Raw genomic sequence first — 27,092 nt, 5'->3', positions numbered from 1 at the left:
TCAGCGTGGGGCTGGCGTGGCGTGGGGTGGGAGGGCCCAGGGTTTTTATTCCAGGTCATTCTAATTCTGTGCCGCGGGTTTCTGCCAGGAAAATGCAGTCAGTGCATTCCAGAAAGAGCTGATTTAGGAGACGGGAAGCTGTGTCCTGAGACCAGAGAAGGCACGTTTTCAGCCTTGCGCGGGTGTCCGCCGTGTTAAACCGTGTTTGCGCTTCCCCAGCGCCCGCGGAGCCACTGAGGCCCTCGCGCGCTAAGCGCTCCTGAGGCAGGAACCCAGGCGTTCCACACTCTGGTTTTCTATAGCTACGGAATCCTGCAGACAAGACCCGGCCACGGTGACTTACGGTAAACAAAAGCCCCGCGGGCGCGCTGATGGGCGTGCCGGGGGCTGGTGGCAGGAGTCCGGCTAACGCTGCGCGAGGTGTTGGACAGGTGTAGCCAGGTAATCCTGATTAAGCGGCAGAGCGCACTCTCCCGTGCAAGCAGGCTCCGAGCGTGGTAACAGAGGGAACTACAAGGAGTCGGCCTCTCCAGAGCCTTAGCATATAAATGCACCTGAACTTCACGCGCGCTTTTTCTATTTGGGGGGTGACACGGCCTCGGCATAAACCCTTGAAGTCTGTGAACCTGCGTTGTTTGCTTTCGCTGTAAATAACTGTTTCCTGGAATTTCTTGACATAGAAACATGTTTTCCATGGTGCCCAAGGAGGTGGTCAGAAAAGGCCCCTATGGAACCTGCAGTATTTGTGATTTGTGCATAACGTGCTCTCCCTCCTCTGGAAGGGCCGGAAGGCGAGAAACCCATTCCCATAGCCAAAGCCTGGCTTACCTAATGGAGCCACGCCGGCGGGAGGGCGGGAGGATTCGGCGCCGGGCCCTCCCCCTCGCTGTGACCCCGTTGCCGGGTGACCCACCGCCCGGCAGCACTGAGCGCCCGTGTCCGCTCGCGTCCTAACCCTCTGCGCTGTGCGTTGCAGGAGTGATCCGCGAGAGTTACCTCAAAGGCCACGACCAGCTGGTTCCCGTGACCCTCCTGGCCATCGCCGTCATCCTGGCGTTCGTCATGGGAGCCGTGTTCTCGGGCATCGTCGTCTACTGCGTGTGCGACCACCGGCGCAAGGACGCGGCCTCGGGGCAGCGCAGGGACAAGGAGCTGGCGCACTCCCGCCGCGCCTCCATGAGCAGCGTCACCAAGCTCGGCGGCCTCTTCGGGGACTCCCAGGCCAAGGACCCGAAGCCCGAGGCCGTGCTCACGCCGCTGATGCACAATGGCAAGCTGGCCACGCCCAGCGGCACGGCCAAGGTGCTCATCAAGGCGGACCAGCACCACCTGGACCTCACGGCCCTGCCCACCCCGGAGTCCACGCCCACGCTGCAGCACAAGAGGAAGCCGAGCCGGGGCAGCCGGGAGTGGGAGCGCAGCCAGAACCTCATCAACGCCTGCACCAAGGACATGGCGCCGCTGGGCTCGCCCGTGATCCCCACGGACCTGCCGCTGCGGGCGTCGCCCAGCCACATCCCCAGCGTGGTGGTGCTGCCCATCACGGCGCAGCAGGGCTACCAGCACGAGTACGTGGAGCAGCCCAAGATGGGCGAGGCGGTCCACATGGCGCTGGAGGAGCAGGGCGCCACGCTGGAGTACAAGACCATCAAGGAGCACCTGGGCGGCAAGAGCCCCGGCCCCCCGGGGAGCCTCGCGGACAGCCTGCCCCCGAAGGTCCCCCAGCGCGAGGCCTCGCTCGGCCCCCCGGGGGCGTCCCTGTCCCAGAACGGGCTGAGCAAGCGGCTGGAGATGCACCACTCCTCCTCCTACGGCCTCGACTACAAGAGGAGCTACCCCACGAACTCGCTCACGCGCAGCCACCAGGCCGCCACCCTCAAAAGGAACAATACTAACTCCTCCAACTCCTCCCACCTGTCCCGGAACCCGAGCTTCGGCCGGGGGGACAACCCGCCCCCCGCCCCGCAGAGGGTGGACTCCATCCAGGGCCAGCCCGGGGGCACCGTGGCCAGGCAGCCCAGCCTCGGCGCCTACAGCTCGCTGAGCAGGCCGGGGCTGAAGCGCACGCCCTCGCTGAAGCCTGACGTGCCCCCCAAACCCTCCCTCGCCCCCCTCGCCGCACCCATGAAGCCCAGTGACGCGTGTACATAATCCCGGGGGGAGGGGTCAGGAGTCCAACCAGCAGGCCCGGAGGCGCCCCCAGCCGCCGCCGGGAGGTCGCGGCGATCGGAGGCCGCAGGGCCCGCCTCCCGGGGACACGGGTACTCAGAGAGCCGGGCCCGTGGCTTGGTGGTGAAGGTTTGCCACGGCGGGACTCGCCTCCATCCTCCTCCTCCTCGGCTCTCCCCCACGCCCTGCAGCAGGTGCGACCCACAAAGGACGCTGTCATCACAAACATGAGCCAAAAGCACACATCCACCCATGCCCCGTGCACACCACACACACACACACACACACACACACGAACAGCAACTGCAGACTTGTCTGTGACTGCACGGGCAAAACACAGATACATTTTTTTTTAATCATGAAAATCAAAAAAAGACAAAAAAATAGAACTCCTTGATGATTCTAACTCAGACTTTAACCCTGGCAGAAGCCCCCTCCGCGCATACTGTGAACGCCCGCCAGTGTTACAGCGCTCTTAGCTAAGTGCCGTGCCGGGCGCTGATGTCCTAGTTCTCTGCTCTCTCTAATGAAATAACGTGACCGTTAACGCAAGTAACTATTTATTGTTCGCCCGTTTACTTGTTTCCTTAAGGAAAGGACTCTTCCACATATCACCTATGAACAGCTCTTCTGAAGCCCAGTGAAAGTTAAACTATTTAACGTGAAATCCATTAACTGGAATAATTGAGTTTCTTTATTTTTACAATAAATCACTGAGTAAATACGTTGGAGCTGGAATTCTGAGCCTTGTGTTTGGACTGTCTGGTCTGTAGCTACAGGGAGGAGTTAAGAGGGGAGCAGCTGTTTAAACCTACCACTTAATTTGCTGGTCAGGTCTCCTCCGGTCTGTAACATGCAAAAAAATACAAATTAACGAGTTGACAAGCCCTTCCAGATTCTGACTTCAAAAGCAAGCAGGAGGGAAACTGTTGGAGCGGCACCGGTGCCCACTGCTGCCAGCCTGGCTCTGCCACGGGCCCCTGTCTCCGTGGAGGCGCCAGCGACGGTGTGAACTGATCTGTATGCCGGCTGCTCCCTCGCGTAAGCGAACGGTCCGATCCCACGGGGCTCTCGTGGGCTGACATCTGTGAATAGCCCGTTTTCCACATGTAAATTTGTGCCTTACACCCTGAGTTGTGTTCACTTGTGGACTGTCACTATGATCAGCGTTTCCCCCCACCACCAATCACCCTTTTGAAATAAACACAGGTATTTATTTGACCCTCCCCCACCCCTCCAGCCCTCTGGAAGATTGGAGCCAGACTAAAGGAGAACGCAGGTGTGATGGTTGTGACGCGGCAGCCTGGGCGTGCCTGGTGGCACCGCGCCTTCTGATTCCCACAGCCTTTCCTCGTGCCAACCCACCCACCCTGGGACTGCCAAGCATGGGCCCCGAGCTGTGGGTGACGGACCCCACTCCCTCCTCAGAGCCCCCGCACCCCTGACATCCTCAGATCATTTCAATAAGGCCATCTCCAAGCTGGGTGCTGTGCGCACACATGCCGTGCACACAAACAGAGGCGTGGAAATAGACACAGGCGGGCAGCCCCCGCCGTGCTCAGCGAGCAGCCCCAGCGCACGGCCAGGCACCACGGACGCTGCTGGGCGAGAGATTATTAGTGCGTGTGCGTGTGTGTGTGCTCTCTTTATCCTTTGTTGTTGTTGTGTGCGTGTGTGCTTTCTTTATCCTTTGTTGTTGTGCGCGTGTGTGTTCTTTGTTTATCCTTTGTTGTTGTGTGCATGTGTGTGTTCTTTATCCTTTGTTGTTGTGTGCGGAGGGGCGGGAGGGAGTGTGCTTCCTTGCCACCTGGTTTTCGTTTGCTCTGCAGCGGGGCAGGGGCTTTCCCGGGTTTATCAGGAGCAGAGGGCACAGCCCCGACCCCGCTGTGGCTGGTAGTGTGCAGCTGACAGTGTTTTTATCTCCATTTTCATCACCTGGGCTGAGTTTCACTTGTGTTTTTTTGTGTTGTTGTTGTTGTTGTTGTTGTGTTTTTTTTTTTTTTTTTTACAAAAACAGCCTTTCAAAAATAAAAAGACAAGGACAGTTTTGAGTTGGTTAGGGGGATGTGCCACCCCCTCCCCTGCAGGAGCCAGCGGGTGCGTCACCCTGTGGTCCCACAGTCCTCTGTGGCTTAGCTGCTGGGTGCGGGGTTCACATCCCGTGGACTTGACACCAAAAGCCTGCTAGCAGAGACCGGGGGGGGGGGGGGCCCTGCCACCTGCTCCCCCGTGAGTATTCACCGTGCAGAGCCCGGCCGCGTGGGTGCCCTCCGTCGCCTCAGCCGTGTGCAGGAGCCCGCCCCACGTCCGTCCCTGTGCCCAGGAACCGCCGCCCGCCGTGCTCACTCTGCAGCGTCCACACGTATTGGGCCGTCTCCTGCATTTCAGTGTTGCTCCCCTTCCCTTGTGGCCCCCGCCCGCCCGAGTGTGCCTTTGCCCCCCCCCCCCCGGCCTCACCCCACACTGGTAGATGCCACCAACTCACACTTGCATTTGTTGTTAAGTTGTACAAATCCCGTGACGTCACCAGTTTCCCTCCCACCTCCACATCCACTGACATCTGATTCACGACTTAATGTACGTTGTAACAAAGAGAAACGGGAGCGGGGAGCAACTAAAGGCTCTCTATCACTCAAAGTAATAAAACCAGACTGTTCTGCATCCTCTGTGTCCTGAATCCTCTCATTTCTTTGCTTCTCTGGCTTCCAGGGCGCGCAGCCGCTGTGTCCTGCACGCACTTGCAGTACCCACACCCCGCCCCTCCCCGACTCCCCAAATCGGGGACGTGTCTTCCGAGCTGCGCCCAGCCTGCAGCAGGGCTGTGGCAGAAGCCAGGGGTAATTAAAAGGCAGCGCACGCCTCCTCTCCCTCTCTGCATGTCACGCCTTTTCTTTTTATGGGCTTGTTCCTCATCAAACATTTATGGCAGGCTTGATGGTTGAAGAGATCAAGGCTAGGATCCGAGCAGGTAGGGGCCACTAAAAATAGCTCCCTGCACAGATGAGAGTTCGGCCTCTTTACATATGAATGAGGGGGAGGGGCCAGGTGCACCCCTGATAACCCACGGGTTGGGTTTGTACCGGGGTAGCCTGGTGCTCAGGCCGCCTGCCGTCTGTGGTCTTCTGAAAGCCAGGTTTAAATATAAAGGCAGCCGGACTATTGAACTCGTGGCTTTCCAAGGGTTTCGGTTTTATTTTTGTTGTTGTTGTTGGTTTCTTCCTGTCTGTGATGTTTTCGGTCAGTTTGAGTGCAGGAAGCTGCAGGTGGGGCATTTCCGCCTGTGTTCCTTGAGTTACAGCCCGGTGGGCACACGGCGGAGGGGGGAGAAGGGGGTGCTGACTCGACCCTGTGATGACCCCTGGAGGGCAGGGTCACGCGGCAGCAGAGGCTTTGAGCTCACGGTCTGGGGCCGGCTGAGCGAGAGCTGTGCGGAGCCGGGCAGGCTGCAGGAGCCGCCTCCCGCGTGCTGGGCTTCCAGCCGGCAGGCAGGGCGGTGATCCGGGAGAGGCCGCGGGCAGCCGGCACTGTGCCCACAGTGCCACGGCCAGCTCCTCATCCCGGCCGAAGCCAGGCCGAGAGCAGGACCTCTGAACTCCGCAGTGCAAGCTGCACTGGCCGCCTGGTGGCCTCTGGTGCTGGCCTGGTGCAGAGGTGACAGGGCCCGACAGGGGAGCCCCAGGGAGCTGTCTGCTCAGACGCCACAGCCCGACTTCCAACTGCCATGCCTGCCGGCGAGCGGGGTTGGCGTTTCCGCGGAGGTCTTTGGGCTGTTGCCCTTTAGGGGCGTCCCCATGCCGCCCCAGGCTGGGCGTTCCGGGGGCCCTGAGCTGACAGCTGGGACCCGAGTGCTTCCTGCTAGTGTCGGGCCAGGTCACACGGTCTGGTCTCCATCGCTCAGCCCTGCGGTGCCCCAGAATCCCCGGCCCAGGTTCACTGCAGGAGCAAAGCGCTTCCAAAATAAACAGCCGTTCAGTGGGTGTGGGTCCTTAAGACGCCCCAAGCGCTGGGTCGAGGGCGCGGGGAATTCCAAAGACTGAACCACGGATGACGAACAGCGCCTCCTCCTGGCCAGAGGAGGAGGGCCGCGCTCGTCTCAGGACCAGGCAGTGAGGACCCAGACCCCGAAGTGGCAGGGGTGGGCTCCCATTTACTGACTGGGGCCACCAGACACACGGGGATCTTCGGCACTGCACTGAGAGGATCACGTGTCCCTCTGACTCCCCTGGGGAGTGGGGGTGGGGGCAGGGGTGGTGACCCCTCAGAGGGCGAGGGCATAAATGTGGCTGGCCGGGAAGAGGTGCAGATGCGCCTTCAGTAAATGGAAATGAAATCCAAGCAGATCAAGAGAGGCAGCTGCGCGCGCGCACACACACACACACACGTGCACCCGCGGACGCCACCCAGTGCCAGCCCCGCCCCTCTCCTGCTACACGCCGGCTCCAAAGCGAGCTGCTATCAACTCCTTTCAGAAACGGGAACCAGGGCGCTTTCAGGAGCCTGGACACAGGTCCGGGCAGCTGCCTCCCTGGCTGATCACCCTCCCAAGAACCACCAGCATCACCCGATAGCAGTCGCTGCTCCCTAGCAGTCACCCCTCTCGGCTGCAGCGGGGGGGGGGGGGGGGCAGGTAACCGTGAGAGCAGGGGCCTTGTTCAAGGCTGGTGTCCAGCAAAAACAGATAAAGGCGACCTTGGACACACACGCCAGGACACCAGCATACAAGGCACGCAGACAGGATTCAATTCCCAGGGGTCTCCTAGGACGAGAAAGGTGACCGAAATCCAGGGTGGATCCAGTCACTCTCTTTCCGATGCACGGATCACAGGGTGGCGAGAACACGGGCTGATCCCAGCCCAGCTCCGGGTCACTGCTCTGGGGCGGGGACTGGACGCTTGGCACATGCAGTCCCAAGTCACTGCAAAAGTGTGGATTTCACCAAGAGCGTGGAGAGGGGAACAGGCCCGTCCACAGAGGGGCGGGGCTGCAGTTGCCATGAGCAACCACGGTCTGGATCGGCAGCACCTTACAGTTTGCATCTTAATCTGGTCCCTGGTGGCAGCTCCAGCGGGGCGGGCAGCACGGACACGACTGTCCCCATGTTTCCACTTCACCGAAGGCCAAGTGTCTCCAGCTGGGCGATCAGCACAAATAAACCCAAGATTCCGAGCCACCAGGGTGAGAGGGTGACAGGATGGACGTGTACGAAGCGGCCGCTGGCTTTTCATGCCGGCCCCCTCAGCCACGCTGCCCAGGGAGCACCGTGGCGTCATTGCCAACGGCCATGCTAAGGATCTGGTTGAGCCTGGGGAAGCCGCCGGTGGGAGACGGAGCCAGAGGTGGCTCCTCCCAGCTCCTCCTCCTCCACACCTCGGCCCCACAATCCTGTCACCACCCCGCTGTCACCACTGCAGTCCACCAGCTGTGAATGCCCAAGGCACAGACAGGCAGGCGTCTCCTCGCCCCGGGAGGAGGGAGGTGCTCCAGCACCTCCTACCCAGCCCTCCACACACGACCTCAGAGGTGACGGAAGCCTCTTCTGGTCCACAGGCGCACCTGCCGGTCAGGAGGGGCACACGGGGGCGTCAACGGGGGTGGCCATGGGAAGGGGCACGTGTGCACTCCCACAGGCAGGAGCCCGTCCGCTGAAAAACGAAGCTACGTATTCCAAAGTGTGGACTGCACGTCTGCCCTGCCTTTGCTGGGGACACGACAGGTGCAGGTGTGTGTGCATGTGCAGGTGTGTGTGCATGTGCACATGTGTGTGCACGTGTGCGTGTGCACGTGTGTGTGCGTGCGTGGGGGGGCAGGGGAGCAACACGGTTGAAAGTGGACATAAGTGTGGGCTGCTCTGAATTCTTACTGATGTTTACGCTTGTTGAAGAACCGCGCTCTATCCCACCCGGCTTGCAGGGCGAAGGGAAGGGCTGTGGGGATCTCTCTTGCTTGGGGAGAGATGATGTGTGAGACTGGTGTGTACGACCGGCAGCCACATCGAGCCGTTTCGTCTGACTGTGCAATTCAAACAGTGTAAGTCAGTAGTAGGGCAAGGCTGGCGCGGGAGCCAAAGTGAGCGAGGTGGAGATTACTAGGTGTCGGAGCGTCTGCATCTCATTTTAATTGGGTGACTACAAAGCTAGAACAAAACCTTTCTTGCCACCCCATCTGCTGGGCTTTCCAAACAAGAAACCAAAGCGGCGCTCCTGTTCTCGGGAAACGCGACCCAGAACAGTCCTAGTGCCTCAGCTGGGGCTCACAGAGCCCGATCCCGGGGCCCAGCATGGCTCGGGGTGGGGTGGGGGCCTACGGGGATGGTCACCTCTAACATGCAGCCTGGTGTGGCTTCCAGCATGTCCTGTTGTGAGTCTGTGGGCCTGGGTTCCTGTTGGAGCTGGCCTGGCCACTTGGGCCAGCAAACCCAACATTTGGCACCGTGTCATCCACATCTGTGAAAAAGCCTTGGAGAGGAGAGAGGAAGCATCAGTGGGGGGCGGGGTTCTACCAGTGCTACCAGGGCCTTTACCACGTGGTGCACGGGTGAGGCCCCAGGCCTTTCGGACATCACCTCAAAGCACGGGAGTCCCCATCCTGCTGACCACAAAATGTCTTTCTGTGTCCCCTAATCTCCTTATCTGTCAACAAAACACCCAGGCAGGCCTGGGCACGCAGAAGCCCTGCTCAGCCTGATAAGAGAATTCTAGTCTTTTCTACGGGCATGGCCATCTCTACCCCGACGCCCACCCCAGGCCTGGGGTTTCTGAACAGTGTCACTCAATCCCCTTTGTTCCCAGAGGTCCAGGGTCTGGGAGAACTGGCCACACCCTCGCTGATCGCAGTGTCCCCTGCCTCCTGGGACTCTTCTGCCTGCCTGGCCCCATCTGTGGCCTCTGGGTGAGACCCTCGGGTCTTGGGAAGGTGGCAGAATGCAGAGAGAGAGCACAGCTGGAGGTCCACCTGCTGCCTTGTTCCATGGTGCCTGTGCTCAGCGCCCCCGCGAATGGCACCTGCCCGCCTCAGCTTGTCTGTCTGCTATGGCAACTTGCTATTTCCATTTTTAGTTTACTTATTCACTTTCTTGTTGATTTGAAAGGGAGGGAGGGAGGGAGAAGGAGTGAGGGGGAGAGAGGGAAGAGAGAGGATGAGAGAGGGAGAGACAAAGAGAGGAAGAGAGGGAGGGAGGGGGAGAGAGGGAGGGAGGGAAAGGGGAGAGAGAGAAAGAGAGGAAAGAGAAAGAGAGAGAGGGAGAGAGAAAGAGAGAGAGGCAGGGAGGGAGAAAGAGAGCGAGAGAGAATATCCCCCATTTGCTGCTTTGTTCCCCCAAATGCCCACAACAGCAGAGGGGGCTGGAGCAGGTCAAAGACAGGAGCCAGGAACTCAACGGGGATCTCCATGTGGGTGACAGGGACCCAAGCACTTGAGCCATCACCTGCTGCCTCCCAGGGTGTCCAATGGCAGGAAGCTGGATGAGAAGCAGAGAGAGGACTAGATCCCAGGCATTATGGGATGTGAGTGTCATGCAGCAGCTTCACTGGTGGTACCACAACGCCGGAGCTCATTCCCTCACAACCATCTCCCCAGACGCATCTGGGCCTGGAGTTTCCATCTTCAGCTGCAGGTGGCCCTGCGGGGGAAGGGCGGGCGAAGTGCTGCTCCCTCCATCCCGAGCCTGCCCGTCTCCTGCCCCAGAGTTCCTGCCACTCCTCTCAAGGGGAAAACTTTGTTCCCACTCCGAAGCATCACAGGGAAGAGGAGCACCAGTGCACCGGTGCCCAGAGACCTGGTTCATCAGTTTTAGAGACAAATCACAACTTGAGATTGCTTGCCACACACCGCTGGCAAAAAGGAGGTGTCCCCATTCCTAACCCACTGCACCGCCAAGACCTCCTCTGTTAGCTTCCCAGAAGAGTCCCCCAGAACACGGGGTTGGAAACAGATGGAAACGCAGAGTGGGCACCGGGCACAGTGAATAAGCTGCCACCTTGGATGGCCGCCGCCCGCGTCACAGTGCCTGGCTGGAGTCCCCCTGTGTTTCCTGCTACAGTGTGCCCTCGGAAACAAATGGAAGGGTTCAGTCCCTGCCACTCACATGGGAGACACAGGTTCAATGCCAGGCTCCTGGCTGTGGCCTGGTCCAGCCCTGGCTGCTGTATGTGGCATTTGGGGAATGAACCAGGGGATGGGAGATCTCTCTGTGTCTGCATATCTGTCTTTCTGCCTTTCGGATAAAATGGGAGAGAGAGAGAGAGAGAGAGAGAGAGACAGAGACAGGGAGAAGCAAAAGGTAGAATTCGATCGGCCTCTCAGGTGCCAGCCCAAAGCACGTGGTGCAGGGCTGGCGATGGCCCCGCAGGCTGGTGCGCCATCCAGCTTCAGACTTTAGAAGATTCCAGAAGCTCTTCCGACTGTGCCAGTGTCTCCGTGAACGGGAAAGGAGAGAGGCAGTGGGTGTAGCAGGCCCAGGGCTTCTCACTAGCGCTGGGGTCACACAGAAGGAGCCCTTTCATTCACATCCCACGGGAAAGCACAGACTCCCAGGGCCACCCCAGGCAGAAGGGGAGCAGGGAACTGCAGACTGACTCGGGGCGTGCCCTGAGCAAACTCAGCAGAGGGCATTGTTTTTAAAATGAACGGAGGTTAAAGACCTACACGTAAGGTCTGAAGCTATAAAACTTTTACAGGAGAACAGAAGGGGGGACCTTGGCACCGGCCTTGATGACAACTTTCTACTTAGGACACTAGAAGGACAGGCAACAAGAGCAAGAACAAACACGTGGGGCGTTCAGCTGAAACGCTTCTGCACAGCCAAGCAAACAGTGAAAAGAATGGAAAGCCCACCGTGGAGGGCGGGATCTATTTGCAAACCGCATATCCGATTAATATCCAAAATGTATAAGGAATTCATAAAACTCAACAGCAAAAACTACAAACTCGAGTTTAAAAGTGGGTAAAGGCTCTCTTTCCAAAGGAAATATAAAAATGGCCAACAGATCTACAAAGAAGCTGAAGTCAAAACGGCAGTGAGATGTCACCCACACCTGTCAGACCACCAGTGCTGGGATGGACGTGGAGGAAGGCGACGTCCCGCACGCTGTAGGTCAGAGTACATTAGCGCAGCCATCATGGAAAACAGGACAGAGGGTACCCACAAATGGACAAGCAGATCTGCCGTCTGACCGACCCAGCATCCCGCTGCTGTGTCTGCATTCGTTAGCTGCTCACAACACCCGACAGGAGCATTTTCAGAGGTCGATTTCAGCTTAGAGCCCAGAGGCCACCGTCCGAGGTGCTGCACCTGGCGGAGGCTGGAGACGGCAGATGCGGGGCAGGCCAGGGAGCCGGGGCTGGAGCAGGCTCCTCCTTCAGAGCCACGCAGAGTGCATCGCGGGGCTCCAGCCTAGCATCCCAGCCACGCTGACCAGTTCCTAAGGCCCCACTTCAGAGACCAAAACCGGGTGAGACATGGTCCATCATCCTGCAACTCACATACGACTCGGGATCAAGGGTCCGGCACACGGGTCTCTGGGGGACACCCAAGTTACTCCCCAAACCACAACGGGTGGGTGGCCCAAGGAAGTGAGATCAGGGTGTGGGAGACTTATCTGCATCCCGTATTGGGCATCAGCCGCAACAGCCACGACAGAGAACAACCGAAGGGTCCATCGATGGATGAATGGACAGAGAAATCGTGGCGTGTGTACACAATGGAATATTACTCAACCATAAAAAATAATGGAATGCTGACATTATGCTAAGTGCATTGAGCCAGACTTACATGTGGAATCTAGCGAAGTAGCGGCACAGAAGCGGGGACGGGACTGGTGGTAGCCACAGGCGCAAGTCGGAGAGCCAGGGAGATGGACAGAGGACACACACGGTCAGTGATAAGAGGAACACGTTCTGGATGTGCCAACTTGGTCATGGTGACCCCTATGCCAGGTGTGGGTGCACCAGATGGTCATGTTGTGCACCTTGAGTGTAGCCAGCCTGTGTCGGGAAGCCAGCAGTGTACCTCCCTGTGTATGGGAACACACAAGCCGTGTGGTCCTCCCGCACTGCACACGGCCTGGGTGCCCGCCCCCTGTGCACAGGGCTGTCTGGCACAGCCTCCACACGCTGCAAAGCTCTGCTTCCCCTTTAGATTGTAAGCGTGTCGGGGGCAGGGACGGTACCTTTTCCACCTCTATAATCCCACGGCGCTCCCTGAGCCTGCCAGGTCGCAGGTGCCCAGAGCACCATTTGCTGCCTGGAGCTCTTGTCATCAGAAAGCGAGCCACCGCCCACGGAGCGTCAGCTCCACACTCAGCAGGGCCAGGCCCTGCGCCAGGTTTCCTGGGCACCAGGTCACTCCGTCCCCCTGAGAGCCACGTCAGGTAGGTCCCTTGTCAGGTCCTTTCGACCGATTAGGCAGCTGCCGTGCAGACGCGAGGTCACCCCACAGCCAGGGCTTTCCGGCTCTGTCTCACCGGCTGGGGGGCAGCACAGGCATTGTCAGAAGCGGGAGACACACAGCATGGTGGGGGCCTCAGTGGGTCTCCCACCAGGGGCAGGAGTCAGACGAGCGCTCGGGGCCACATGCCCAGGAACAGCCACGGGCACGGGAAGCCAGGCTCTCGTCCTGCTCTCCGGGGGCCCCACTCACGAGGCGCGGGAGCTGCAATGCCAGCGTCTGAACCCAGGGAAAGCCTGCCCGTGCCCTTGACCCTCACAGACCCCAGCCCAGTGCACGTCCGACCCCCCAGCCCTTTGCAAAACCACAAGATGAGCTGGCCAGGCGGAGACCAGGAACACCCATCCGAGGTGACGGAGATGTGGGGAATTCTGACCTGGGGCAGCTCTGAGGACCCCCAGGCCCCTCGGCTGTGTGCAGACCAAGTACTTGCACAAGCCTAGGGCAGGGGGCGTGGGGGAGGCAGGAATGAGAAGAGAATGGAAGAGAAGGGGGGGGGGGGAGGACGGCTTGTTTCCCTTCATCAAGGATCCGTTGTGTAAATGCTGATAAGAATCTCCCAAGACTCAGGATTTGGAGGGAAAAGACAACAAGATTTGATTTCACAGACCCTTTGAAACGGTGGCGTCACCTTATCCATTCCAGCAAACACAATCTGCGGCATTGAGCCGGCGAGAGAGGTGCACCGCCCCAGTGCAGCAAACTGCAGATTAAGCTTTTTTTTAATGCTGTTCAAATCGCCTGTGAAGCAACCTTTTATGAGATATGATGGTTCAAACAATTTTGCAAAGAGCAGAAGACAAAGAATACATTTTTACACTGAGCTGGTTTCCTAGGAAACACTGAAAAATGTAATCCGATATCTCTTAGAGGAAGTTCAAGGACAAGGGCTCCTCTTTGCTTATTTAATTTTTTCCAGCGGTGTTAATACCGGCCTCTCGCTCGCCTGCAGCGGGAGGCGGACCGCGGTGCCGGTGCCCTGTGACCCGGGCTGAGGGTCCTCGCGTGAATCCCTTGCCTGCTCCGCACAAAGGAAGAGCGGCTAAGGCCAAGGGAGCCCCCAGGATCGTCCAGGGAGAAATCTCAGAACTAGGACCTGAACCTCTGGCTCTCCCACGGCGAAACACTCCCACACCGCAGCCCAGAACCAGGAAGAAAACCTGCCGATGGCACCTTCTCAAACCGCAGCCAAATTCACCCGCTTCCAGGTCCCCAAGCGCCGCCGCCGTTTATTTCGGCTTCCTTTGCAAGCCGGCTTTACCCTGCCTCTGATTTGCCTGCACACGTGGGTTGACTCAACAGCACCCAGATTAGCAGGGGGCCCAGGGCAGGGCAGTGGGGAGCCTGCAGGCCAGGAGCCGTCTGGGGGCGCGCGGTTGCCTGCACCGACACCCGGGCTGGCCCTAACGGCCCGCACTCCCTACCTGTTTCCAGAGGAAATTCAAACCGGCAGGGGGAAGGAACAGCTGGCCGTGTGGGAAGGATTTAGACCTGATTTTAAAATATAGAAGGCATCAAAGCTCCAGGTTCTACTTATGCAGAAATCTGGGATGAAAAGCCAAGTGTTGGAGGGGAGAAGTCTGGGACCCGTGTGTGGGTGGACAGGCTTCAGCGGGTGGGGGCAGCCTCTTAGGGAGCTCCTGGCTTTGCAGGGGCCTCAGCCTACCCCTGACTCCATGGCCCAGTGGTGGTGAGAGTCAAGGTCTTCCCCACACGCCTCCACGGGCAGGACACTGCAGCAGGTGCGCAGGAGAGGGGGAACCAGCAGGGGCAGGGTGGGGGGCACTGTGGCCCTGCTGGAGGGACCCCACAGCCCCCACCCCAGCACATTTTCCACCCAGGTTGAATGGGGCTGAAGTGAACCCACAAGGATGAGTGGACACAGACTGGGGAAACTGTGGGGGGGGGGCGGAGACGAGGCATCCTCCCCCATTACCCCTCCCCCAGCCCTGGAGCCATGCTGGGCCCAGGAGCCTCAGGTGTGGAGGAAGTGTGGACGCTGAGTTCCTGGCACTCTCCCGCCACTTTGCAGGGCGCGGCCAGGATTCAACTCAGCATTCAACTCTTATTGTTCCTCTAGACTCTTGGAGAAGGACTCGGGTCAGCTGGTCGGTCGCCTCTCCGCTAAAGGCAGGCAAGCAACTGTCATGTGGTCCCATCAAGGTCATACAAAAGAGGGCTGTAGCTTTCTGAAGATGATGCTCACGGTGGAGCCCAGGGCTCGGCTGCAGGGCGCGGGGCTGTGGGAGGAGGCCTGGGCAGGCACAGGCACCACCTGCCTCTGCGGAAGCCCCCCAGAGAGGGGCAGAGTCTGACCTGCAGCTCAGCTCCCACGGCCTGGAAGGGGGGCCACTTGCAGCAACAACCTGCCCCTCTGTGCCTCAGTTTCCCCGTTGGAAGAACAAGGAGAGGGCCGGCATTTGGCCGCCTGGCCTGGCAGCAAGCACACGACCCCCAGCTGGCTGTCGCCTCAGACTGCGCGCTCAGACATCAAACCAAGGGCGGGGCTGTGAGCAGTGGCCGGGACCAGTGTGTCCAGAGAGACAGGACACGACGCACGGTCAGGGCAGCGCAGCGTGTGCTCGGCGCATGGACATTCCCTGATGGTGACGTTAAAATTATGTTCTTCCCAGGCTAGCAGAGCCTCAGCTGTCAGGCGAGGGGGGCGTCTCGGGCCCGGGTGTTGCTCGGAGGAGGCTCCATAAGCCTCACTCTGGTCTCTCTGGGTGCAAAGCTGACGGGAATCCCGACGCAATTCCAAAAAGCAGGCCCCTCTCCCCAAAGCGCCTGCCAGGAACCTAGAGCAGAGCCCCGGGGTTTGCACCCCGGCTTCACACACTGGGCTGCGGGGCTGCTCCAGGGAGGAGTGGGACGCAGGGCCATGAGACCCGCAGGAGCCGGAGGAGGATCCCCCCAGACTGGAGCCTGTGGGGGCTTTGAGGAGGCTTTGGGTGGGAGAGAGCTGCCCAGCCATGTGTTAGAGGCGGGGCTGAGGGCTGGGGCGGTGGGGGGCACAGAAGGGCTCTCCCTGAGGGAGACAGAGACCAGCAGTGCAGCCCCAGGGAAGGCGGTGCCCGAACCCGGTCGGCAGCCAGGCATCCGAGTCACTGAGGAGCACGGCCCTCCACAGGGAGGACTGACTCGGTGGTGCTCCCAGGGTGGCCCACCTGTGCCTCTTCACACGGGCGTGTACACACACACACACATGCATGGACACAGCCCTGTTACTCATGCACACACACATGTATGAACACAGCCCCGTAACTCATGCACACACACACGCATGGACACAGCCCCGTAATTCATGCATACACACACACAGCCCCTCACACACATGCACAAATACACACTCACAGATGCACATACACATATCTATGTACACAGCCCCATAATGCACACACACACAAACTCACACATGGCAGCCTCTACACACACACACACACACACACACACACACACAAGCATGGCCCCTACGCACTGCCGCCCACCCCGCGGCACCCTGCCTCTCCGAGTTTGGCCAGGCTCACAGGTGCTGCAGCTCCTCCTGCTTCAGCTTCCGCGTTCTGAACATCAGCAAAGTTAAGCCCCTCCTCCTTGGCTCAGGAAGACAGCAGAACAGAACCCTGTCTCCTGTCACGGGCCCTCCACTGCCCTAGTTTCTGTGTGCATCAGGTAGGCTTTAATCTTGTCTTCCAGACAGACACACACTGCTGCGACGCCGTTTAGTGAGTAAGGCACTGCTCCCCGGCACCCCGCCTGGTGACCCCAGTGCCCTGACGGGGCTCTGCCAAAGCAGCCGAGCTGCAGCTCCACCTCCTTTCCCAAATTCCTGTCCCAGTAAGGTTCCAGGCCAGGGGTGGCTACGGGACAGATCTGGAAGCTGGGTGACAACGCAGCCTCTGTGCCTGGAAGGGCCCTGCAGGTGCCGCTGGCAGCCCTTGCCTACTGGCTGGGGGCAGCACCTGAGCTGCACTCTTTGCTCCCAGCAGACCTCGTCCTGCAGCCTCTGTGAGCCCGGGCTTCTTGGCATCACGGGTGCAGGTGGAGAAGACCGCCGGGGTCCCGGCGTCCTCGTGGGTTGCAGTCTGCGTTTTGCGCCCCGGCTCCATGTGCTCTTCCATGGCTGCCGGCCAGGCTGACCTGCAGTGGCTCAGAATGTGGCTGCGGGCAGCCGGCAGCCGGCACAGCCTTCCCCACGGCCCCCGGGGTCGCATCCTGTGCAGCACGGCCCTGGCCCACCCCGTGGCGGCCAGTCACACCTGCCTGCTAGCTGTGGCTACAAGAAGTCTCCACACCTTCCCAACCATGCCCCGTGGGGTGAAACCCCGCCCAGGGAGAACTGCCACTCTGCATTCCTGGGGGGGGGGGGCTTCTGAGTGACGCCATCGCCCAAGGCTTTGCACATCAGTGTCTGTGCCGTGCCTTTCAGAACACGGTGCTTTGACTATGGGCAAAGCCGTGCCGCCCCTGCATCCACAGGTTTCCTGGCATGGGTCGTGTAGTCACACGTGATGTCCCGTCACAGCCATCCTGTAACAGGGGGGTCTTGTCCACTGGACCCCCAGTCCACATGGGAGTGCGCGGAAGGCGGGCGTGGGCAGCAGGGTGAGCATCTCCCATCACCTTGCGTGTTCAGGCTCCTACCTAAGGGTCTCTCAGCACCCAGCAGCCAAGTCAGAGGGGTCTGTCCACAGGAAAGATGCAGAGAACACGCAGGCGAAGCCCCCCAGAGTGGGCGCAGGCTGCGGCTCCTCTGCCCATGTGCAGCCGCGGCCGTCGGCAGCACGACAGGGAATGCGCTTTCAGGTACGGTGGGGACTGCAGAGCATGCGAGGGCCCAGGGTGGGGGGCTTCTCACCTCAGGGGGCAGCGAAGCGGCCAAGGAGCCCCACCCCATACCCCTTTCCCACACCCCACTGCTTCCATAAGGACAGGACGCAGCCGTCAAGGCAAGCAGGGGCCTGAATGCACCCTGCACGCTCTGAGACACGGGTCGCAGGGCAGGAGCCCAGACAGGAAAGAGGCGACCGGTCAGGAGGCTGTGGAAGGATCCCTCCAGACGGCTTTGGCTTAGCTCTGAACTTCCTCTCCTCCAGGAGGAAAAAAAAACTAAACAAAACAAAAAGCAAGGACAATGGCGCACAGTTGTCCTTAGGGAGCCACAGGAAGCCGGACATCAGGAGACACCACCGTAACAACGCCCAGGAACTCAGCCGCCCTTGGCCACCAGGGAGCCGGGCACGGAGAGGAGAAAGGGAGGGAGGCGCCCCCCCGGCCCCTGCAGAGTCGGGTGCCCACAGAGACTGCTGAGGACCTGGGTGCCCTTGCACAGCTGTCCCTAAGCTTATCAGATGGGGCAGGAGGTGTGCCCGGTGGTTAACACCTAGTTAGGGGCCTGCACCCCACATAGGTGCCTGCGCTCGGCAGCCGCTCCGGCTCCTCCTGCCAGCCTCCTGCTGTGTGGTCCCTGGGAGGCAGCGGGTGACACATCCAGTAATGGGGTTCCTGCCACTTGTGTGGGAGACCTGGATTTGTTTCCAAACTCCTGGCTTTGGCATTTGGGAGGGAACCAGCGGATGGGAGCCGTGTGTGTGTGTGTGTGTGTGTGTGTGTATGACTGCCTGTCAAAGACACTATAAATACTTACCAGACATTGGTGCTGGGGCTTCAGGAGTGAGGAGACCCCAGCGCCTTCCGTCAGGGAGCTCATACCCAAGGGGAAGGAGGCAGATGTGCGCGAGTCCCTGAGATGGAGCTGACCTGGCCCCAGCAGGGCGTGGCCATGGGACACAGCAGTACAGAAAGAAGGGAGCCAGGCTCAGCAGACCAGAGGGGAAGACGGGCACGCGCGAAAAGCAAGCACAGAATGGGGTGCTCAGTGTGGGGAGCAGAGCCGAGCGGTGCGGTGCTGGGGCGGTGCAGACCTGCCTGCCTGCCTGCAGGCTCTGGCAGGGGCCCCATCAAAGGCCTCTGCAGGGGGGAGGGGCGGCGGACTCAGAGGCCGGGTTTTGTGCATTGGCTTCAGAGCTGCAAATCCATGCCCAGAGGCCCGGAGAGGCTGGAACCGGTCAACGAGGCGTCACCTGCAGCTGCCCAGTGCGGAAACAAGGGCATCCCGGCCTGCCCAGCGCCTTTGCCATCACAAACAGGTAACAGGGCCCTGGCTCAGCCACGCGACTCCGATGCAGCCAAGACGAGTCAAGTCAGCAGCAGGGGGCTGCTTCCAAGAATAAAAATGCAGCAGTCCAAGGAGGAAAGCAAAGAAAAGGCGCATTTGCGAGTCATCTAAAAATACCTGGCTGCGAAGGACACGCGGGCACTTTCGCTTCCCTGTGCAGCGGGGAGGCCAGGGTCACCCGTGCCCGTCAGTGCCAACGACAAACACAGGTTCTAATGGAACCAAGGGCCAGGGCGGCCCCGCTGAGGGAGGGGTCGGGGACAGGAGCTGCAGGCAGAGCCCAGAGGTTTGTGGGAGAGGTGCCCAAGAAGCGCCCATTCGGAATGGGGAGCGGGGAGCCCAGGGAGGCAGCGGACAGGCAGGACGCTACAGCTGTGCCCTTGGCCAGCGGCCCCTGCTCAGCCCTGACCACTGGAGCGGACCCGTGTCCTCCCTGGGCTTGCTACCTCCAGCATTTGGGGTCTGTAACATCAGGAACCGGCCAGGAGGAACGACCTGCCATCCAGTCACACCTTGCTGCCCTGGCCTTGGTGGGCACAGCCTGTGGCCTGTCGCTCCCCTACTCCCCACGGGCTGCGTGGAGCGGCAGGTCCTCGTGCTGGCCTTCCTAGGAGCTGGACGTGATCCCGCTTCCCTCCGCTTCTTTCTGAGAACCGCGACTTCCCTGCAGGTGTCTCTGGGCCGCTTCCCCCGCGGGCTCTCAACCCTGCAGACCCCCCAAGAGGAGGTCATTTTCTACAAAACAGCCTTTGGGAGGGGTCTGACTGTGCCCCCGACGAAGGCACGGGGGATTCCAGTAGATGCATCTGGTACATTGCAGGGTCCCCCAGCAACTCTGCACCGAGGGGCGTCCCAAGGGTGGGGGACAGCACTGGCACACACGGGGGCCACAGCAGGAGTCCCAGGCACTCTGCAGTCAGAGCGACACCTCCGCGCAGCGGTCCAGCCACGGCCTCCCCCGCAGAGGGCACACTGGAGGATAAGCAGGCAGGCTCTGGCTCCTGGCCGTTACCGCCCTTGGCAAGAGGTTTAGGCCACAGACAGGCTTTGCACACAGGCTCCACCCTGTCCACGTGTGGCCGTTCCACGTATTTTCCATGGAGCAGGTCCTCCAAACCCATGAAGCTTGGATCTTTCCCCAGACATAACCACAGAGGGAAGAGAAATGAAACCATGAGGCGCAGAGCCCACATTCCCTGAACCCTGGAAACAAATGGTTTTTACTTGGGAAGAGAATAACCCATAGCCTGGTGGCCCAAGGCCTCCTTTCTGCCCCACGGGGGACGTCCTGCCCCCCACCTAACAGAGCCCAGAGAAGCACGGAGCATGCCTGCAGCCCCCAGGTCCCTCAGCTTGGGGACTGGACACTGCTCTGTCCCGCGTTCCATCCAGCAGCCGGGGGGGAAGCGCGGGCGCCCGGCCAGGTGACCAGGAAACAGGTGCTTCCTCTGTGGAAGGACCCGCCCTGTCCTCCCCAGAAGGGCCCACTCTGAACTCAGCAGGATGCTCTTCTCAAGGGCCCAGGAGGCACGGGAGGCAGCGGAGCCGGAAGGGAGGGTGACACCGGCCAGCACTGCACCCGGCCCCGCTCCTGCTGGGGGTGACCCCCGGGGTCTGGGCTGGCTTCCTGCTCAGGCGCTGCCAGTCCCTGCTGTGCCTCTGGGGGATCAGAAAAAAGAAGCACTGCTGCCCGCTCCCGCTGAGCCTGCGCCAGCAAGGGCCACGGGCTGGGCTCCAGCTCTCACCCCCCCCCCCCCCGGCACTGAGGCCGCCTCCGTCTCTACCCCTTCTCCCGGAACCCATCTCTGTGCTCTGCTCCTCCAGCCCCGGCCTGCAGGGCGCTCAGAGTGCAGTCTCCCGAGGGGTCAAGTACAGCCCCGCCCCCGCCCTCTGCTCCCCTTGGCCGGCTGCACCATGCAAGGTGGGCTGTGTCCCACGTGGGGCAGGGACCCCTCTACTTCCTCCACCACCGATGGCTCCGCTACCCTCTGACAACCTAAGGAAAACGACTTCACCCCATAGGGCCCGTGGAGAAATCGCGCCATCCACCAACAGTGTCATTCTGACATGAAACCATTATGCCCAAACACAGAGGGAGGAGAAGCTGCAGCCTGAGACCTCACAAACCACAGAACTCAGCAGAAGGCCGGGGCCCGAGGCCCCTCCACGCACCTGCTCTGCCTCTGCCTTCCTGCTACTTGATTTCCGCAACATGGATTCTGGAGGTGCAAGCTCTGAAGTGCCTGTATCCGTGAGCTCCCGTCTCAGCACTGCGGCCTGAACACGGGCTACACGCGTGAGCCTCAATTCTGCCCCTGCTGCACCTGCTGCTCAGCTGGGTTTCAGCTGGTGGAGGCCGGGCTCAGCTGGACTTGAGTCCACGCTGCAGGCTGGCTCCAGGACTCCTGTGCGTGCTGGTGGTCCTCCCCAGGAGGGGAGCTCCGAGGCGTGTTCTTATGATAAAAAAAAGAGGAGGCCGGCCCATGGTGCAGGTTAATCCTTTGCCTGCAGCGCCAGCATCCCATATGGGCACCGGTTCTAGTCCCGGCTGCTCTTCTTCCAGTCCAGCTCTCTGCTGTGGCCTGGGAAAGCAGTGGAGGATGGCCCAAGTGCTTGGGCCCTGCACCTGCATGGGAGACCAGGAAGAAGCACCTGGCTCCTGGCTTCAGATTGGTGCAGCGCCGGCCATGATGGCCATTTGGGGAGTGAACCAACAGAGGGAAGACCTCTCTCTCTGCCTCTCTCTCTCACTGTCTGTAACTCTCTCTCTCAAATAAATAAAAAATCTTTTAAAAAAAAGAGGATGTTTAGGAGCCTAAGCTGCACCAGAAATGCACACTGTTCACCTCCACTTGCGTTATGTCGGGTGAGACCCCAAAGGCAAAGCAGAGACACAGCCATCACCCTCCCTCTGCCCCCAGACAAATCCAGCCCCTACCAGTGGGGCTGCACATCCCCCCTCTCCTGGAAGGCACGTAAGGTTCCATAGCAAACGCTGCACGGAGAGCGGGGTGCGGGAGTGAGGAGAAGGATGCCCCCACCCCAACGACCAAGGAAGGAAGGCGGCCACAGACCAGCCGCGGTGAGCATCCTGCTTTGTGCAGGTCCCCAACTGCACACTTCAGGCTCGAAATTGCATTAGCTCCCCACCAGAGTATAAACGGGAAATGGACACCCAGCCAAGACATACGCCCAGTCTGTGCCCCACATCTGTAGCCTGAGGGAGCCACCAGGGCCAGGCTGGGGACAGCATCGTGGGAGAAGAGATCCAAGTGTGTCCTGGGCAGAGCAGGCTGGGAAGCGAGGCTCGGCTGCCTGTCTCAGCCGGGCTCTCCCTGCCCACCTCGGCAAGCACCTGTCCCTGGCCAGACGGCCTCTAGGATGCAGGGTCCCCTGGGAGTGCCGTGAAGCGCTCCCGGTCTGTGGCCCCCGGAGGACGGTGGGTCAGCCTCCGCCATCCTCTAGCACCAGCCCAGCCTGGCCCTCCCAGCAGGCCACAGGGACTCCGACAGACAGGGGTGGCCACCTACTTGCAAAACTTGGCAGCTAGGGCCAAACACACAAGAAGCGCATCACCCAGCGACGTGCAGCTGAGAGGCGGGAAGTCACGGTCGCATCCAGGTCTCCAGCTTTGAAACGCAGCCCGGGGCGTGACTTGGGTGCAAGCTCGGGGTTCCAGGTCCCAAGGCTGGTGTCCCCCAAAAAGGCTTTTGGGGCCCCCGGCCTCCTCTGGGGGGGCTGTGAGATGGATGTAGGCAAAGAGCCCGACACACAGGGTCCCCCAGGGCTGCCGTGCAGGGGCTGTGGAAAGCTGCCCACGCCAGGGCTGAGAAAGGCCCTCTCCTCGCCTGATGGAGACACTGGGCACAGAGAGAGTCCTCCCGTCCCCCCACGGTGCCCAGGACACAGCTCCCTGCAGCAGGAGGTAACCAAGCGTGCAGCAGGTGGGCAAACCAGTTCGATGTTTCTGGTTTAGGAGGCATTCTTTTACTTATGAAAGGCAGGAGACAGAGAGAGAGACAGAGAGATCAAGATCTGTCACGTGCCGGTTCACTCCCCAGATGTCCTGCAGAGGCACTGGTTAGTTGGGCTGGTGGCTTCGGGCAGGGCTGGCTGTGGGGCTACCACAATGTCCCCAGGACTCGCTTCCTCCCGTCTCTCAGCGGGTCTGGTTTCTGCCCCGGCTTGCCTGGTACCCCGTGGCGGCGGCAGCGCAGTGCCTGCCCTGTCTTTGGTCTCCAAGGTCTGTTCTCCCCCAGTCTGCCTCCCTTCAGCTACTTGGCAGGTCCCAGAGAGCAGGAAGATCAGAGGCCAAGCTGTTCACCAAGCTCAGGGCCAGCTCTTCACGGCACAGGGGGGAGGTGCTGGAGGGTGGCCACCAGGCAGAGCCGCCTGGCAGAGCGCACCAGGGAGTTCTGGGGTTGCACCAGCAGGATGGGGGCTACTAGATTTGTACTCAGTGTATAAATATTCATTACAAAGATGGGACGTGTTTGTTTGTTTGTTTTTAAAGGACAACAAAACAGCAGCTCTTTGTAACAACTGAGGGCTTCGGAAACAACATCTCCCCAGAAGTGCCACAGCCTTGGAGGTGCTGGCCCCGGCGTCGCCTGGTGGGTTTGCCTGCACCACCCCGGCCCTGCCCTGTGCTGCAGGCTCGCTCCACTCGCTCCTCCTCTCGGGCCAAGCCCCCTAAATCGTGTCCTCCTTGGACTTCCACGCCGGCCCTGACAACGTCCCCCGAAGGTGGAGGGCAGACAGACTTGGTTTGCAATTTCCCGACAGAGGAGGCAGAGGGGCTCGGGCTCACCGTGAGGCCGGGACACCTGTTCCTCTGGGAACCTCTGACACCAACCAGAGCTCTCTGCCTCCAGTCTCGGGGGGATCCCCTGCAGCCCGAGACTGAGAAACCCCAGGAACTCGGCAGCTCGCCTCCCCCGCCCTCCCCTCCCGCACACGCCCCTCCCCCGCCTTCCCGTCCCCCATGCCCCCTCCTCAGGCCTCCCCTGCCCTCCCCTCCCACACACCCCCTCCTCAGGCCTCCCCTCCCCCACGCCTCCTCTTCTGGCCTCCCCCACCCTCCCTTCCCGCTCACCCCCTCCTCCGGCCTCCCCTGCCCTCCCCTCCCCCACGCCCCCTCCTCAGGTCTCTGCCTCTGCACCCTCCTCCCCGGGCACGCAGGCCAGCTCCTGACTTGACTCTATGCACCATGGCTTTGTAGCCTGTGCGCCCTGGACTGCACCCATGAAGCTGCCTCGACTCCGGTTTAGCGAGAGCTGCTCCTTTCCAGGACCTCTGCCTGGGGCGCGGCCGCAGGGCCTGGGAGCATCCCCAGTGCTCCCCGTCCATCCCCAGTGCTCCCCGTCCCGCCTGCATGCAGCGCGTCCCCTAAGCTCCCTGCTCCTCCTGGGTTTGCAGCTCGGGAAGTGCTGGGGAAGGAAGGCTCATCTAAGCTGAGCCCTTCTGGTGGGCACCTGGGGATGAGCTCCCGGGTCGGCTCACTTACTGGGAAGCCCTAGGCTTCTCCAAGGGCTGGTGGCACAGATTAAAGCGCTCTTCTATCACTGTCCATTTAAATGACTCATTTATGATGCATAATTGAAGATTTGGGGACACAGCTTTGCTGAGTCACCTTCGAAGTCCCAGGGCCTCAGATGCCAGTGGCCTGAGGGAGCAAGCTGGGGGCTGTCCCTCTGTCTCTCAGGCTGTGGCTTCCTAGCCACCTGCTCCCAGTGGTCCTAGCCGCCCCCAGGTCTGCGACTTGCAAAGCGAAAGCAGCTGCCTGCTGGTTGCTGTGAAGCGGGGGGCGTCCCGGGATCCTGGCTGCCTGCTCAGGAGGGAACTAGAGAAAGCAGCAGGTGCAGAGCCGGGAGCCAGCAAGCAGACGCCCGCTGCAGAGCCACCAGGGCCAGGCGAGGGAGCATGGAGGCCTGCGGGGGCCTGCCTGCCTGCCTGCCTGTGCCGACAGTTCAGGGCTGCCTCCTTGGTTAGGGACACCAGCCAGGCCACTGAACCCCAGGGACAGGGGCTGCAGAGTGAGCGGGTCCTTGGGGTGGCCCTGCGCCCACACAGAGGTTTTCTCCCACAGCTCTGGTGGTTGGAAGTCCGAGATGACGGAGGGGACAGACGTGGGCTATTTGGAAGCCTCGTTCACTGGCTTGTAGATGACGACTTCCACTCCGTGGTCCCGGGGCTTCCCCGCTGTGGCTGGGTCTTCAGCTCCCCACTCACTTCAGGTCAGGGTCCATTCTAACAACCTCATTTGCACTGAATTGCCTTCTTGAAGAACCCACCTCCAGGGCGGGCATTTGGTGCCGCAGCCTAAGTTGCGGCTGGGATGCTCCAACCCCACATCCGAGTGCCTGAGTCCGGGTTCCTCCTCTCCCACCTGGCTTCCTGCTTCTGCACATCCTGGGAGACAGCAGGTGACGGTTCGAGCCCCCCATGCGGGAGATCCAGACTGAGTTTCCTGGCTGCCACCTTGGCCTGGCCCAGCCCTGGCTACTGTAGGCACTTGGGGGATGACCAAGCAAATGGAAGATCTCTCTCTCTCTTTCTCTTTATCTCTTTGTCTCTAAACCTTTCAAATAGGAACCACAAAGCACAGGCAACCAAAGCAAAACTAGACAAAGGGGATTTTATCAAACTCAGAAGGTTTTACACAGCAAAGGAAACAATCAATAGAGTGAAGAGACAGTCAACAGAATGGGAAAAAGCATTTGCAAGCTACTTATCAGACAAAGGACTAGTACCCAGAACACATCAAAACTCAACTCAACAACAACAAAAAACAATCAATCCAGTTAAGAAGTGGCCAAAGGACCTCAATAGACAGTTCTCAAAAGAACTACAAACGGCCAACAAATATATGAATCAATGCTCTACTTCTCCAGCCATTAGGGAAATGCAAATCAAAACCACACTGAGATATTACCTCACCCCTGTCAGAATGGCTGACACCCAAAACACAGAGGCTGACAAATGCTGCCGGGTGTAGACAAGGGAGAACACTTACACACTGTTGGTGGGAATGCAGATTAGCAGCCACTGCGGAAAAGCCTGGAGATTTCTTTAAAAAACTAGACACAGACTTGCTTTTTGATCCAGCAGCCTCTACTGCTTAGATCGCCAGCAGACTTGAACACAAGGCAGCAGGGAAACCTCTACCACCAGGACTATAGCAGCACTGTTCACAAAAGCCACAACTCGGAATCTGCCAAGGTGTCCACCATCAGACGAATGGATGAACAAAGTGTGGCACAAGCATACAATGGAATTCAATTCAGCTATAAAAAGTGAAATTTGCATCAAAATGGTTGCAACTGTACGACACCAAGTTGAGTGAAATAAGGGAGATGCAGAAAGACAAAGGTTGCCCACTTTCTCTTGTGTGCAGGCCCTAAACTTTTTTTAAAAAATAAAGAAAAAACAAAAAACAGAGAGAAATGCCTGTGTGTACCAGCGCTGCTGCAAACATTTTATCAAGCTTTGTTTGGTCATACTGTTATGAATGACAGACACACTGCTACGGTTGAAATGAACAGTGATCATTTCAAAATTTACTGTATATGAGTGAAACTGAAAAAACAAACAAAAGTTTTTTTAAGAAGACCCTTTCTCCGAGTGCAGGGCCACTCCGAGGCGCTGAGCGCTAGGTGGTACACACAGAAGGTGAGCAGAACCCACAGGGCCCACAGCCCGGTGCTGTCTCCAGGCGGGGTTTCCGCTCACCGGGACCATCTCGCCCCGAATGGCCGGGAGATGAGAAGCCAGCAGGCCGGAGCTGCGCGCAGGGCTGGCCCCTGCCTCTCCTCCAGGGCATCTGTCAGTGCAGGCCCTGACCCTGGCCTCCCTGAGCATCTCCAGGGAGTGGAGCAGCCCCCGCAGTTCTTTGATCAGAGGCTGCTGATCTGACAGGAAACGCGGCTGTGGCTCAGAGACCCTGACCTGGCCAGGGACGGCCAACCAGGTGGAGAACTTCCTTCCCAACTACAGATGAAGACATGAGCGTGTCTCTCAATACAGAGCGCCTGCCCATCGGGAGGGGGAGACACAAGACCCAGAAGCGGAGCAGGAACTGTGAGCCACTGCCCTCGGCCTGTGAGTGGCGGTGGCTCGGGGACACTTCCAGACCCGGCTGGGGTTGGAGTTGATCATCAAGGCCCTGTGTGAGCTCATCCAGGCCTGTACAAGGGGACTTCAAAGTGTTTGTGGAGAACGGGATTAAAAGGTGACTTTATTTAGCGGCAGTTTTTTGTTAAAATCCACTTCCAGGTTTTCTGTAACACACAGCTTCCGTGA

The 27,092-nt window shown here is 59.8% G+C and overlaps 1 protein-coding gene across 3 annotated transcripts in view; it reads left to right on the top strand.

Moving 5' to 3' along the window:
• SEMA6A (semaphorin 6A) overlaps positions 1-2,907 on the top strand; it is a 102,725-nt gene extending 99,818 nt beyond the window's left edge. For all 3 annotated transcript variants that reach the window (XM_051844098.2, XM_008254924.4, XM_051844097.2), the window contains one exon: positions 977-2,907. In XM_051844098.2, coding sequence (XP_051700058.1) covers positions 977-2,151 — 1,175 coding nt within the window. In that variant the 3' untranslated portion in view covers positions 2,152-2,907. The remainder of the gene's footprint in view (positions 1-976) is intronic.
• Positions 2,908-27,092: the final 24,185 nt, after the last annotated feature.

Source organism: Oryctolagus cuniculus, chromosome 6 (assembly GCF_964237555.1).
Source record: "Oryctolagus cuniculus chromosome 6, mOryCun1.1, whole genome shotgun sequence".
Lineage (NCBI taxonomy): Eukaryota > Metazoa > Chordata > Mammalia > Lagomorpha > Leporidae > Oryctolagus > Oryctolagus cuniculus.
The sequence above is the reverse complement of the archived record's forward strand: the minus strand, read 5'-3'. Positions and strand labels throughout refer to the sequence as shown.